At 30.8% G+C, this 16,101-nt stretch overlaps 1 protein-coding gene across 1 annotated transcript; it reads left to right on the top strand.

The window, feature by feature from the left end:
• Nucleotides 1-4,176: 4,176 nt before the first annotated feature.
• On the top strand, nucleotides 4,177-15,270 carry LOC128882006 (cell division cycle and apoptosis regulator protein 1-like). The gene is made up of 15 exons (XM_054133536.1): nucleotides 4,177-4,339; nucleotides 4,955-5,082; nucleotides 6,028-6,299; nucleotides 6,376-6,630; nucleotides 7,029-7,292; nucleotides 7,365-7,590; nucleotides 8,812-9,089; nucleotides 9,803-10,058; nucleotides 11,830-11,895; nucleotides 11,980-12,183; nucleotides 12,335-12,514; nucleotides 12,634-12,984; nucleotides 13,062-13,422; nucleotides 13,497-13,837; nucleotides 14,130-15,270. Exons 1-15 carry the CDS (start codon nucleotides 4,282-4,284, stop codon nucleotides 14,364-14,366), a joined length of 3,477 nt encoding a protein of 1,158 aa, XP_053989511.1. The 5' UTR covers nucleotides 4,177-4,281; the 3' UTR covers nucleotides 14,367-15,270.
• The last annotated feature ends 831 nt before the right edge of the window (nucleotides 15,271-16,101 follow it).

The raw sequence follows: 16,101 nt of genomic DNA, 5'->3' as shown, positions 1-16,101 counted from the left end.
GTTAAACTACAATATACAGGGTGTCCCAAAAATGTTGTAACACCTTGAAAGAGGAGGTTGGGGGGGGGGGGGTGATTTGAAACAACTTTTTCCTTAGCGAAAATATTGTCCGAGGCTTTGTTGAGGAGATATTAACGGAAAACATTGACCAATCAGAACACGCGTATGCCGTTGGAGCGACCGCGGTAGCCTATGAGCGCCGGCCGTCTAGCGCGTAAGCCTTCGCTCCACCAGCATTCTCGCACTCTGATTGGTCAGTGTTTTCCGTTAATATCTTCTCAACGAAGCCGCGGACAACATTTTCGCTACGGAAGAAGTTGTTTCAATTCACCTCCCGAACCACCTCCTTCAAGGTGTTAAAACATTTTTAAAACACCCTGTATTATAAAACTTTTATTCCACGAAGTAACTAAGTCAGAATTTTCTAATATTTTTATTACAAGGATTATTTATAATAACTAAAAGAATTGTAAATAAATTTATATTTAACGTAATGTTATTGTAAAACAGAGATAAAGCTCGATAATGAACATTTTATTCAAAAATAAAAAAAATATATATATACATGTCGAATTGAGTAGCCTCCTCCTTTTCGAAGTCGGTTAAAACTAAAAAAAAATATGCCAAAAAATTATTTCCACGAGATCATCAACAAGCTTTGTTGAATTAGAAGTTTTGCGATTATAGTTTTCCTTTGCAAATTTTATACTAATATAAATAATATAGATGTCCGTAAATTAATTTTCAATAATTTTAATTTTGGAAAACTTTGTTCTACGCTACTGTGAATGCAGTTAACGTTAATAGAATCTGAAATAAGAATATTGAAAAATATTGAATTTTGAAATAAGTTAAAATTTGATTTTTACTGAAAAGTAAATATTTAAATTCATTTTTATGTGAACAAAATTTGGCATTTTTGCTATATATATATAGCAAATAATAATATAATAATATAATATAATAATAATAATTATATATATATACCTAATATATTAGGTAGCAAAAATGCCAAATTTTGTTTACTTAAATATGAATTTAAATATTTGCTTTTCAGTAAAAATCAAATTTTAATTTTTTTCAAAATTAGCTTTAATGTTTAAATGAGCTGCAATCAACCATTTCTATGTATAAAAGTACATATGTACATAATATGTTATGACAATAAGAGCTTAGGGTAAATAAGACCAGTACCTACTAGACCCATGGTTAGAGTCGGCCCTGGCCATGATGTTCTTATCAGTTCTTATCAGTTCTTATTCCTCCCAAAAAATTTTATAAGCAAATTGTATTGCAAATAAAATTATAATAAAAATGAAATTACAAAACATTATAAAATTTTTAAATTCTATTCATCATACCTATGAATTTTTTTGTAATAATATTTTTGTGTTTTTTTTTAATCTTACTGCTTATTCCTAACGCGATCAATTTTGTACGTCCTATAGAATTCATTAGAGTTTTATATTTGTATAATATAATATATATGTATATTGTACAATGTTATATAAATATAATATAAATTTGTATAACATATATATTTGTATAATGGCGTCTAAAGTTTTACTATAGTAACAAAAATTTGTATTACGACGTAATATTTAATTTGGAAATTTTGCATTTCTATTTGTAACCGCATAATAAGATTTTTTATAACAACATACATATACAAACTTGTTCTTAGGATTTTTACAGTAATTAGGAATATGTACATATTTACACTTGCATAAGTAATTTAGAAACACGTTATTCTTTCAAGTTAAAAATTAATTATATCGGTATTTTGCTTTAATTCATATTATACACGGACAATTATATCAATACAACTCATTTGACATAACCAAAGGATGTTATGTCATGCATTGCCTTGGATCTTGATAATCTTGATTGTGGACCAATCATGATTCTGTTCAATCTCATTGTGCATTTACACCGGACATGACGTTCTGTTATCCGCGTGTGGCAGTTGTCGCAATGAATAAAATGCATAGTACTCGATTTTTATGCAGATATATTGTTAAATGAATCAATCAAGTTAATTAAGCAATCGACTATTATCTTGGAATTAGACTTGCCTCTTATTGATGCATATTTTAATTCTAATTATTTCCAATCAGTTTACATTATTTAATACTATTTTTTAATGTTGTAGTTACGATGGGAACTCTAAGAATTTGCTTAATTTTTTGTTGTCACTATTTCTTTTTCTATTTAGATTGTGCAATTTTAGAATATTTAAAGAAATTGTAGAAATTGCAGTAAACCTCAGCTTTACGCAAATTGTTTAAAATATTCTACTTCCCAATACAGAAAATACTTTGAAAACCCCAAAGTGCACAAATACAATATTTTGTATTCAATATATTGATACTCGACAATTTTTACAATTACATTTTTTCTATATACTTTGTAAAGAATAAATTATGTGCAGCAATTATATTATTTCACAACGGTTTAAAAATAAGTGATGTTCTTTCTAACAAAGACATTTTGAACATATTTTACATTTGACATAACATTCAACAATGAATGTCGAACTGAACATAAATAAGATGATTCGAATGTAACATGACTATTTGCAAAAGTAAAATATTTTAATATAAACAATTAAAACGTGACATGAAAATATTTTGTTTTCTTCTGTATTTAATTTTCGTATTTTTATATTTTAAAAGATTTGAAATACACACCTAAATGTGTAGTTTTCATACTGATAAAGCTAAGATAGGGACACGTAAGGAAAAGATAATATCGTTCTCCTTATCCCAAAACTGTAAATGTGAAAACTTTTACTTTTTGAAGTGAAAATATATTTTGAACTGTAAAATATCTTTTTTGTTCTTAATTTTATTTTAAAGCAATAAATGTGTATGTTAGATAATAAGAGTTATTATATTCTACGCATGACTTATATTACAGATTATTTTTCAATTTATCTATGTCAGAACTTTAAATTATAAAGTTTTATCAGTGATTAAATATTGTTTAAACTAACATTTACTTTTGATACTCACAAACGTGCAACCTAATAATAATTTTGTATATTACTGCAAATTCCTATGGTTGATTACTTTAAAGTGTAATAATGTTAAATCGTTGAGATCCTTAATTATTTAGAAATTTTATTCAATTGAATTTGCTATTTATTTTAGCTTTATTTTTACTGTTGTAAGATATTTCAAAATTGAAACTAAAATGTTTCATTGTGACATTTAAAAATATAAATCAAAAACAAGTTGTATTATTTCATTTTGTAATAATTCAATTGATTGCTTGAGCTTTTGTTATACGTGAAATATGAATCCACCGGCATTCCCTTTAATGTCTACTATTTAAAATAACATTTTTAAATCTTCTATTTCAATTACTAGTTTTGTTATGTATATCAAATAAATTATTTCAAATAAAATAGTAATTGTTATTTTCTCAAAAATGTATATAAATAGAATAATATATTACTTCGGTTACCATGGACTGTATCTAAAAATAAGAGATCTTATTCATTATAAATTATTTGAAAAACACATCATTCAGTGCTGTTATCAGGTCTCGATCCATCAAAATTGATCAAAATTGGAGATTCATTCTGCCTGTACATCTGTGACATATACGACTTAATCAAACTGAATTCCTATTTAATAGTTTTTAGAATTATTTAAACAATCATTATCAGAACATTACTAATATATTACAAAAATTAATTGTTGAGCGTTGTGATATAGTTTTTACGTCGTTGGACGCTTTGGTGAGTTTTAGTAGACATTAGTAGACATTTCATTCGATATTTAAAATTTGATATACAGGGTGTCCCAAAAGTGTTGGAAGTCATTGAAAAGGGTGGTTTGGGAGGTGATTTGAAACAACTTTTTCCTTAGCGAAAATGTCCGAGGCTTCGTTGAGGAGATATCAACAGAAAACTCCGGACCAATCAGAGAGCGCGTATACCGTTGGAGCGCCTAGGCGGTCGCGCTGATAGGCTACCGCGGCCGCTCCACCGGCATATGCGCGCTTTGATTGGTCAGTGTTTTCCGTTAATATCTGCTTAACGAAGCCTCGGGCAACATTTTCGCCGAGGAAAAAGTTGTTTCAAATCACCTCCCGAACCACCCTTTTCAATGACTTCCAACACTTTTGGGACACCCTGTACTTCCTGTAGAGGGCAACATTTGATTTCAGTAGTCACAGCTGAAAAGATGGCGCCCGAATGAAGGACGCTCAATTAAAAGAGTGCAAGATCTTGTTAAACTTGTATTATTAATAATATTACATACTTTTTAAGAAATGAGTAATCTTTCGCCATTTGGAGGTGGCAAAAACCCACCATGGGTTCGCAATGCAGGTGAGTCGACTTCATTATTAATATATGTCTTATTGTCGTCTCGTGTGCAAGACAACAACGTTGCCAAGTTTCTGTTATAATTTACACAAGCCAGTAGAATGTATTTATAAAACGATTCTTATCGATGCTTTGTACATTGTCAAAATATTAAAAAATGATTCATTACTTCTTTGCAAAAATATTGAACTCCGATATATTTTGTAAGGGAAAGAAAACTCTAAATTGTTACAGTGTTTATTTGCAACCACAATTAAATAAAACAATTTCCTTTTCTCCTTTTACACACTAAACTCCTGTATGTATTCGTAAATTTCATACGTGAATTTCAGATAAATGTTAATTTTTAAGCACAGATAAACAAGAAAATAATATATGTGTATTTTCATTTTTTACAATCGCATAACTTTTTAAAGCGAGAACATATTATAAATCTTTTGTATTTAAAAATAAATTAAAAATAATTATTCGATATGCATCGATGAAATAATGAACCAATATCGTATATTATGCAACAGATTTGTAATACAATTTACATAGTATATCTCATCATGTAAACATTAACAGTTGAGCATTAGAAGTATATTTAGCACATGTTTTATTTTTATTTCTATCTAGGACAAGGCATTCAAAACATTCAACAACAAATGTTAGGTCAGGCGATGGGTAGTATAGGTGGGCAACCTATGGTTCAATATCAACAGCAAACTCAACAAGTCTATCAACAAAGCTTGGGATTACAACAGGTTAGTAATAAAAGCAAATGATTAATGATACAGTAAGTAAATAATACGACATATATTCAAAATGATAAATAATAGTCTGCTATGTAATTTCAGAATGATTTATATTATTATTTTAATTTACTATTATTAATCAAAGTTGGATAATGTACTTCAGTCGTACAATGACTACAAAGTAATCATACAGTAATTATGTGGTAATTATATACATTACACTGCAATTACACAATAATTACAGTATGATTACATTGTAATTGTATTGTGTCAAATATAATCAGATTATATTTTAGTAAACAATCAATTTACATTGGTAAATTGCATTTGGTAATTATTAAATAAAACAGATTTCAAATGCAGGCAACAATTAGCTATCTAGACCAATACAAATTAAGATGGAAATTGATTGAAGACTATTTTATCTTTTTTCTATGGCTTTGTTTGTATATAAGTTATTTAAAAAAATTTTGTTAAATGAATGGTAAGCAGAGTTTAGTACGAAGTAGCCAGTTTTCTAAGTTGAAAACATGTCCATAGACTTTAAATATAAACAAAATGTTATTGAAATGTTAAAATTGTTAAATATTGAAAATTTAGTAAAATTACAAACTTTAAAAAATACTGATATGAATTTATTAGATTATAGATTTAATTTCAACACTGTATATACCACATGAATTCGACACATACGTTTTTTAACAATTGGATAACTATTTGTCAAATATATATAGTTTGTTTAAAGTTATAGTGTTTTATGCGTATGTTTTATTTATTAAAACTTATTCATTAAAATATTGAGATTAAAGTTTCAATAAATCTCAATCTAAACTTATATTACTCTATATGACTAATCATTATCCACATGTAATTTGTATTTTATAATACTTAAGAAATAACTCGTGTTAAAGTATTTGTTAATAGATATTGAGTAACAGATATTTTATTAAATAGCCCAATATAACTATGGCTTCAATGGCAACGCTCGGATCTAATTTGCCATCCGGTATAGCAGGGCAGTTATACCCGCAAGTTGCTACAGTTTCATATCCAACACCAAGAGGGTTAAACACAAATGCATTTCAACCTTCTGTATCTGGTGTACCACAGCAAGTGCAACAAAATGTACCTTCGTCGTCTACCAAGCAAAGAGTTTTTACTGGCACAGTAACTCAAGTATACAATACCTTTGGTTTTGTGGACGAAGACGTTTTGTTTAGAACTAAGTAATGAAATCGAAATTCACATATGTATATTATGTTTCTAGCTTATAATTTACATTGTGTAACATTTTTATTTTAGGGAATGCGTTAAGGGTTCCAATCCAGTTGTTGGCGATCGTGTACTTGTAGAAGCATCATACAACCCAACCATGCCATTTAAATGGAGCGCTACTAGAATACAAGTACTCCCTATGGGGAATAATAATAGTAATACTAATACACAGCAAAATAATCAAACTGCCTGTCAACAGCAGCAACAACAACAGCCACAACAAAATCGAACCTCAGGAACATACAACGCTGTACCTCCACCTACCGAAAATGCTAACAATAGGTAAATAATACGTATTTATAAACATTTGGGAAGAAAGTACTTGTCGATAGGTAAAGTATCTCATGTTAAACAGTCTGTGAGCATTTATTGTTATCCTTCAATGTTTTCAGTTAAATAAAGGGTATAGGAAAGTATTAGATAAGAGCAATTGGGAAAGTATTAATAGTTTACTGCGTTACAGATTCATTCCTAACTTGAAAGATGCGCTATTTCAATTCTTGAGTTAACCTAGTAAATCCCTAACGAGGTTCTAAATCTAAGTTCACAGGCTGTTCAACACCAAATGTAAATTTCTGTTGTGTGTCTAATATGAATTATATATATTACTAATATTATGTGAATCATATTGTTTGTTCATGTATAATATAACCGTTTCATGGAGCAAGCATTATTTCTAGATTTACAACTAGCGCAACAAGCGCTAATACCGTTAGTAATCGCAACAAAGTTGGAAGAGTAAGAGAAAGATCTCCTCAAAAACGCAAAAACGAAGAAGACGAGATTGAAAGAAAGAGACGTCGCGAAGAAAGAATCAGAGAACGCGAAAAGAAAGAAGAACGCAGTCCATCGAGGACTAGAAGAAGTAAATCTCCGAGACCACGACGACGTACCAGAGTTGTACCTCGTTATATGGTACAGATACCAAAAATAGCTCTCGACTTGTAAGTATATTTTATATGCATTATAATATATTCCTTTTGTACTATAATTTTATTGCTAATTATTACTGTTAGGCCTGAAGCAGATGTGCTTGAAATAAGAAGACGTTATCAAAATATGTATATACCTAGTGACTTCTTTTCTACTAATTTCCGATGGGTCGATGCATTTCCGCCACACATGCCATTTGCTCTTAATAAACCATGTTCTTTCCATGTTATGCATAAGGACGTTGATCCTTGTATTGAGAATACAGCAGTACTAGAGCCCTCAGATGCTGATTATCTTTTTTCGGCGAAGGTTTGTCACATTACACCTCTCGTGGTTGAAATTATTCACAGAAAGAAACAATACTGTTATTGTCTTGTAGGACATTTTATATGTAAGTATGTGCAACGATTTCTATACACAACTCTTTCTACTTCTGTGATACGATTCTTATTCTGTTCTGTATAAACATATAGAAATCGCTCCACACTCTTAGATCTAAAATGCACTATACGTCTTAATATTGACTATTGTAATTAAGATCAGACTTGGGCATTTTTTATTTAGATAACAAATAAGGCTTTATCTAGATTTTTATCTGAAATGAATTTTTTTCGCAGTACAAATATTATGAAGAATTTATTCATCCGTCTTCATTCTGCGAAGAAAAAGATACACGAATAAAGAATGATGCTTTATTCGAATAATACATTTTCTTTTCGTATACAACTTTATTCGTAACTAGTAAATAAAACATTATTTATTATCTAAGTAACTTGTTCTTTGAATAATGAAAAAAGGCGAATTAACATTCATACTTAATGAAAATGATAAAATCTACTTACGCACGTGCTTGTTTGAGACGTACAATCAGTCTAAGAAGTATTCGTACAGGAACCATCTATTTTAAATTGGTTGCTGTACGAGTACTTCTTGTAATAAGTTGTGTAATAAGTATTCGTACAGGAACCAATTTAAAATAAATGGTTCCTGTACGAATACTTCTTACACTGACTGTATATGTGTATGTAATATTGCACATTGCATTTCAGTTCTCCATGTAACTTGTTTGCGCTACATCAAAATTATATTACACACAAAAGTACAACAAGCATGCATTCTTCATGAATGTACGGCAAAAGACGCACATTCCATACAAAAATACAAATACCACATATGTGTGCCACATAATAATCACACATACCACACATATATACTATATAACATATATTTCATACATACATACAGCGAAAACATGTGCGTATGATGATTATTGTTTTCATTTACAACGAAGAAGTATTTATTCATTCAACTTCGAATAAGGAATGTTTCATTTGCAAATACTTTATTCGAATGAAAGTTTTATCCAAATAAAACTTGACTAGTCACCATATTTATCTGGATATTTGTCTAGATAAAAATTTATTAAAATAATGCCAAACTCTAGTTAAAATTGATAATTATCTCCTAAAGTGATATCGTTTTAAAATTAGCATAAAAATCAAATTTTACTAAAGTATATACATTTTGTAGGTTATGCTGATATCCATGCCTGCCATGGAGGACATATATAAACGGTGTTGTGGTGTTTCTGAGGATAGAGATCCAGATCGTGATTATGTACATCCCACACGGTTAATAAATTTCTTGGTAGGCTTACGAGGTAAAAATGAAACGATGGCTATTGGTGGGCCGTGGAGTCCTTCTTTGGATGGTCCTAATCCTGACAAGGATCCATCGGTTCTGATCAGGACAGCAGTGAGGACTTGTAAAGCGCTCACAGGAATTGATCTATCCAGCTGCACTCAGTGGTACGATTCTTCAGATATTGACACTTTACTTCCCCCCCCCCCTTTTTTTTTTAATTTTTAGAATACAATTCGAAGTACTTATCTTAAGAGCAACGTGATGCTATCTAGTTCTTCTGCTCGTTATTATTTCATTACTCGCTGGTACATTATCGAGTTACTTCGGTAAAACAGAATGCTCAAATTAAAATCTGTCATCTAAAAAATATTGGACTCGTGGACTCTGTTCAATAATCTCTATTGTATAGATGTGTGATATGCGTAATCTTTACATAACTGAACTGCGTTAAAGACACGAGACCGAATGTTGTAGCGTTAGGAAACATTCGACAGGTGTATCCCTACGTAAGGAAAAGTAACTTCTAATGCAAGTACTGATTTGGTAAACTAAGGTTGTAGTTCAATCTCTATAGAGGAAGTATGCATTTGTACTGTACACGACCGAGCTGATGGAAATCGCTGCACTGGATCCTGTATCGAGCACCCAGATGATGATATTATGAGCAGTCGTGGCAGACAGATCATCACTATTGTTCTATTATCGTTGTGACCCACTCAGTCGTGCTTTATCGTATAATCTACATTGTGCGCTGTGTGTGGCTTTGTATGCAGTGCGTGGGCTTTACGAACAAACAGTGAACACTTAGCATATAAGGCAAAGCTAAGCGGGATTAACCTGAGTTGACGTTTGGATATTGTTTTTCCTTGCGGCACAGGTACCGCTTCCTGGAACTCTACTACAGACGTGCTGAAACGACCCACAAGTCGGGGCGAGTGGTGCCCTCTCGCGTTGAAACCGTCATACTATTTCTCCCAGATGTTTGGAGCTGTGTACCTACCAGATTGGAATGGGATGGCCTGCAACTCAACTATAAGAAACAACTGGAGCGAAAATTGCTGCGCGCTGTCTCTAACCCTGACGAATCGGATGCTGCCAATGACACTGATGAGGCTGCCGTCGCTGATCAAAAGGCACTGCCAACATCATCCCATATTACTTTTACCTTTTTATTACATTATATAATCGTGCAACTGTTTTCCCATTACTAAACTGGATTTTCAATAGGCTCTACTTGCTCATTGATCCAATCTTGTATTTTCTTGTTTTTCGATATTTCGCTGTTTATTCTTTAACTAAACTATTCAGATTTCTCTTAGAGAACATTATCGTATCATATATTATATTTGTATTATGGTATACTCAATTCTCTTTCTACATGGTTACGTTGGATACATGGATACGTTCTAAAGAATACAGTGTAAATAATTAACAGGGACACTTGCATTACAATGCTTGGAATATACTATATTGAATAGGGATTACCTACTCAAATTAGAAAAAATTGAGAATTATCAAAAAGGAAGTGAGTATAGGAAAAGAAGTTTCATGATAAGTATAAAGTAATTAAAAATGAAAAACGTGATTGAATACACCTCTGAAGGTGAGAAACCTAAAATTTTATTGGTGTCATCCGTGTCCTCTGTAAAACAAAGGTTGAATATATAAACATAGTAGTATTATTTTCATACTAAAAATTGTGAAATTATATTAAAGCTAACCATTCGTGCAAAAAACAAATAGAATTAGTTCTTAGAATTAGTTTTTTCTGAGTCCAGTTAAATCAGAATCGTGTAATCAGGGAATTGAGTGTATTTAAATTTTGACTGTTAACTGTGTAAATTAATTTTGGTTTTAAATATCGTAACAACACTAACAATTGTTTATGATCTTATAACTTTAATTATAATAGAATGCAATTTGATAATATAATTATTACACAGCGGTGGATCTATGGTAAAAGAGGGTTCGTAGAGCTTCACATTTGTTGACTTTAAATTAACTATTATTCAGAAGTAGAAAAGAAATTCTATTTGTTTTCAGAAAATGATATTGGTCACATAAATAACCTATCTTTCTAATTTTATTTAAATCTTAATATCTGTGAACTTATTGTTAGCTGTGTTAGTGTATTTAAAAAATTGAAAAAAGTGATATTTACTATATAAGAAATAGGTAATTGATTTAATGTGATATTCGTTATATTAACGATAGGTTAGAATAGAAAATTTCCAAAAAATGAAATAGTCTCTCAAAATAAGTAACTTCAAATCTTGATAAAAAAAGATCCACTACTGGTAATATATAATTTTCATTGACATCTTTTCTATTATATCTGTATGATATATCGTATACTTAGTGATATAAAAATGATATAATAATCGTATATCGTAGATTGAAATATTTTTAGGACGTTTACATCGTCGTCAGAAATAATTGAGCTATAGTACAGAAAGATCAATGAGTAATGTATTGCAAGTATTCCCTTAGCCACTGGCAGTCACATTGCATTAACAAGAGAAGCAAGCAAGCCTAGCTCGGAGAAGAGCGCAGCTGAGCCATTCCCTTTCCCGAAACCTTCACCATCATTGATAAATCATTCAAAAGTTTCATTTGATAATCGTTGTATACAACATTATTGATATTATCCATAACCTATCAACCACACAGACACCAGAGCCAGGACACTATGAGAATCTAGCAGTTACTTGAGTCATACTTGAAGGTCATCGTGAATGAAGAACCGTGTATGTCATTACAATGTGAGACAGTGGTGGTAAAATAGAGAGCGTTGAAAGAATGAAGAGGGAGTGGTTTCGTTTCGTTATAGGGGCTGCTTCTGTTTTGTAGTTTTGTATCCTGTACTTTACTTCCGTTGCATAATGCATGATTTCTTCTTTTCAGGATGATCCTGTGCCCGAGAAAAAGGACCCCACTCATTATTCTGAGCTGGATCCAAAATCTCTGAACGTCAGTACTTTTTCACTATGATTATTAGTGACCGTTAGGTTCCTTATCACTTGCATATATTTATATATCATTAATTTCATACAGGTGACCGAACTACGACAAGAATTAGCTGCGCGTACTTTAAATTGCAAAGGGCTGAAGTCACAGTTGCTTGCAAGACTTACAAAGGCGATAACCTCAGAACAAGCTAAGGAAGAAGGAAGACAAGATGATGTCGACGAAAATGAAAAAGATATTTCACCACCACCGAAGGAAGAAGACGATAAGAAATTCAGAGATACTAAAGATGTAAGTAGTATTATTTAGTATAATAGTATTATTTAGTATTCCTGTTCTAATAATTAAAGATAAAAGTCAATGTATAACGATATATGATGTATACATATTTTAATTACAATAAATTGATTTGTGTAACTTTATTAATGTTATATTATTACAGCACGATGAAGATAGAAGGAAGCTTTGTGAACGCGAACGTGCTTCTCTTGAGAAACGGTACACTTTACCGGAATCGTCTCACATCATCGTTCATCCTTCCAGAATGGCTAAAAGTGGAAAGTTCGATTGTACCGTTATGTCTTTAAGTGTACTTTTAGATTATAGACCAGAAGATACAAAGGTATTACATTTATATGCTCGTATATCAAATTATGTTACATATAAAAAAACGTTCTATGGTAAAACCTCGATTTAAGGAATCAATTCAACGGTGTAGTTTAATAATTCATTTATTTTTAGGAACATTCCTTCGAAGTATCACTATTTGCGGAACTCTTTAACGAAATGTTAATGCGAGATTTTGGTTTTCGAATTTATCGGTCATTGTGCAGTCTTCCTGAAAAACCTAAAGAAAAGGACGAGGACAAGAAGAAGGATAAGAAAGATGACAAGAGAGATGAAAAGAAGGACGATAAAAGGAAGGACGATGAGAAAAAATGTATTAGGAAAGATGAAAGGAAAGATGACAAGAAACGAGAAGGAAGTAAGGATAAGAAGGACGATAAGGATGCAAAAATTAAAACTGATGATAGAGAGCGAGAAAAGGAGAAGAACGATGACGATGATGACGAAGAAGAAGAAGAATCTGACGTAATGATATATATATATATATATATCTCATTGAATATATTACTGGATTCTAAGTTTATAATTATTTTACTTTGCAGGATGATGATTCAATTAAAGATGGCAGAAGAGATAGAGATAGGGATGGAAGGAAGAGGAAGACAAAATTGTACACATACGATCCTTACCTTTTACTATCTTTTGTTTATTTTGATCAAACTCATTGCGGATACATATTCGACAAAGATATCGAAGAACTTATTTATACTTTAGGATTGAATTTGTCAAGAGCTCAAGTTCGTAAATTAGTACAAAAGGTAGTAACAAGGGATTCTTTGCATTATCGTAAACTAACAGATAGATCCAAGGAAGATGATCCGAAAGAGAAAGATGAAAAAGATACAGACAAGGATGAAACTAAGACAGAGAACGAAGAAGAGATACTACGTTCGTTAGCACTTGGTACATTTTCAAACTCTTACAAGTTGAGTATTATTATTATTTGAGTACAGCACTAATATTTTATTCTATTTTAGGAAACAAAAAATTGTTACCAGTATTTGTTGGAAGTGGACCACCATCGAAGAGAGCACGTAAAGATATAACCTCAGAGCAATCCGATGAACCAATCATATCGGAAGGTTTTGTCATGTACAAAGGCTCTTTATTAGATGTAGAGAAACTCGTAAGCCAATTAAAGAGATCGGAAAAGGCTCGATTAGATACGGAAGAACGCATGATGGAGTTGCAGCACGAGCTGACAATAGTAAACGATAAATCTACAAAACAGACAAATAATATTAAAGTTCTTTCCGAAGACTTGAAGATGTACAAAGATAAATTAAGGAGTACAGATGAAAAGCTCAAGAAAGTATCGGTGAGTACAGCCTTGTTCCTATACAAAAGGAACGTAATAAGATTGTAAAACATATCGGTTGGTTTGTTCATTAGTCTTTACAAGCAAACAAATTAATGTTTCTAAATTAAAATAATAAGATATTAATTATTTTCTTATGTTACTTTAATATTGATTATTACTTTAGAGAACATTTAAGAATTTTGAAAAGGACTCAAACCTACAGGTTATGTAGGTTATGTATAAAATTATAATGGAAACAGATGATTTTGAAGATATATTAATATTTTATTCATTCTTTTTCTCTCCGCAGACTGAATGTCATACATATTCCACCGCAGTGAAAAATATATATCATATAGCAGCGAAGATGATGCAGTCTGATACAAAGAAAGTAGAAATCGTTGAGATACAAGATGAAAAAGTTAGCGAAGTGAATGGATCTGAAATTGAGAATAAGTTTAAAACAGATACCAGATGGGGGGACAACAAGATTGCGTTAAAGAAAGATTTTCCAGAAACAGATAAAGACAAAAAATGTGACAATTAAGTTTCGGTTAAGGAGGAAGTTACGGATAAAGAAAAGAAGTAATAGACATTACGTTCTTTATTTATTGTAAAAGATGCTCGCGCGTTGACATAAAATTCTAGCTGTATTAGTAACAAGAAAGCTATAAACGTGTTTAGTGGCGATAGCACGAAAGGTGGATGGGATAAAGTTTCCCCACGAGAAAGTAAATGACTCTGAAAAAAAAAAACCTGTTTTATAACTTTTTTCACTCAGTGACAATGTGTGGTAAACCTGTTTCTGTGCATATTACGTTAGAGAAAAACTAGTACACATAAACGATACTGAATTATGCAGATATTAGAACGGATTATTGCATCGCAAGTTTTCATAATCAACTTGTCAAATTTTATGCAGATATAGACGAAATCCTTAAAAATTATTAAAAATACCTAACGTGCCAGGTACTAATTGACAGTGTATATCGTAATCTCGAAATAAGTTTACATTAAACATTGTCATCATTTTACTAGTACATTTCAAATTTTAAATGAACTTTTAAATAAATCCAGTCATTTATCACTTCATTGATACTTGAAAAAATTCGTTTTCTTTTTCTTACTTTATTTTGTTTAATGATAAACTGTGATCTCCTGAGAGAACATTTATCACGACGCAAAGTTCTTTTTCTTTTGATAGTTTGTATTTAGAATCATAACCATAGTGTCGTTCCTCTTGCGCATGGATTATAAGCATATTTATAATCCTTAAGTGAGCTTAGATGAATTTCATTTATCACGGGTAACTTCTCTCTCGACACAGCAATCGATTAACACGTTTAACAGATAGCAATGTGTTTGTATTATGTTGTAAACGTATTTATTGTTTTGTACACAGAAGGCAGTATGAAATAAAACTTTTTATGCGTTATGCATAACACCAATCATAAAGTAGACAGTAATAATTGATTTAAGGGATATCGTTAGCATTGTTTTTCTCGAACTGCGTACAATAGGAAACTGTATTCCCTGTAATTGTTGTAAATACTTTGATGAAAACAGAACCTAAGAGTAATCTCGATACCAAAGTATCTATAGACAATTTAGTTTCAAGTAAATACATTAATATGTATAAAGTAATAATTATAAAATCGTAAAAAAAAAAATCATTACGTATATACATACCAGTTCAGCAGTTGTAGATACAAGTACGATTTCTGTTAACATTATTTAATATAAATTTTACAAGAATTTAAATATTAATAATGACACAACGTAAACATAGAAAGATGAGTGCTTATGATGTCCCATGTTTTAAATACACGTTGCTCATTATACGAATATAAAATGTCCTGAATAGTTGTAAAGAAGTATCCAGCAAACATTCTCCTAAAACATTGTTTTGTACACAACGATCTACTATAGACAATCGTTCTTAATCGTTCTTAATCGTGGTTCATGATTATTTATGAAATTACATTTTTGTCAACAAATCTTGAACTCTAAGAATTAATATAAAATTATAACCATGTACGTAAGATAAAAATGATGAACATTGTAAAATTGCTTCCTTGGCAAGCAGTACTTTGAAATTTGAGGATATACATTGAAAAAGAGAAAATAAATTTTGAACAACACATGTTATTTTTGTTTTTACCTTTGTGTATATTTATTATAGAAAAATGCGAATCAATGATGATCATTTATCAAAAAATATGTTTCAAACAAGAAGAAAACAAGTAGAAAACTGCAACATATAATACATCAAATAAAATTTT

This window comes from Hylaeus volcanicus, chromosome 9 (assembly GCF_026283585.1).
Source record: "Hylaeus volcanicus isolate JK05 chromosome 9, UHH_iyHylVolc1.0_haploid, whole genome shotgun sequence".
NCBI classification, from domain to species: Eukaryota; Metazoa; Arthropoda; class Insecta; order Hymenoptera; family Colletidae; genus Hylaeus; species Hylaeus volcanicus.
This window is presented reverse-complemented; position numbering and strand designations above follow the sequence as displayed.

What these genes read in the sequence shown, in the direction of transcription:
- LOC128882006 (XM_054133536.1), top strand. Translation starts at nt 4,282, where the DNA reads ATGAGTAATCTTTCGCCATTTGGAGGTGGCAAAAACCCACCATGGGTT. An exon ending in ATAGACCAGAAGATACAAAG is followed by an intron (nt 12,515 to 12,633) that starts GTATTACATTTA and finishes ATTTATTTTTAG; the next exon opens with GAACATTCCTTCGAAGTATC. An exon ending in ACTACGTTCGTTAGCACTTG is followed by an intron (nt 13,423 to 13,496) that starts GTACATTTTCAA and finishes ATTCTATTTTAG; the next exon opens with GAAACAAAAAATTGTTACCA.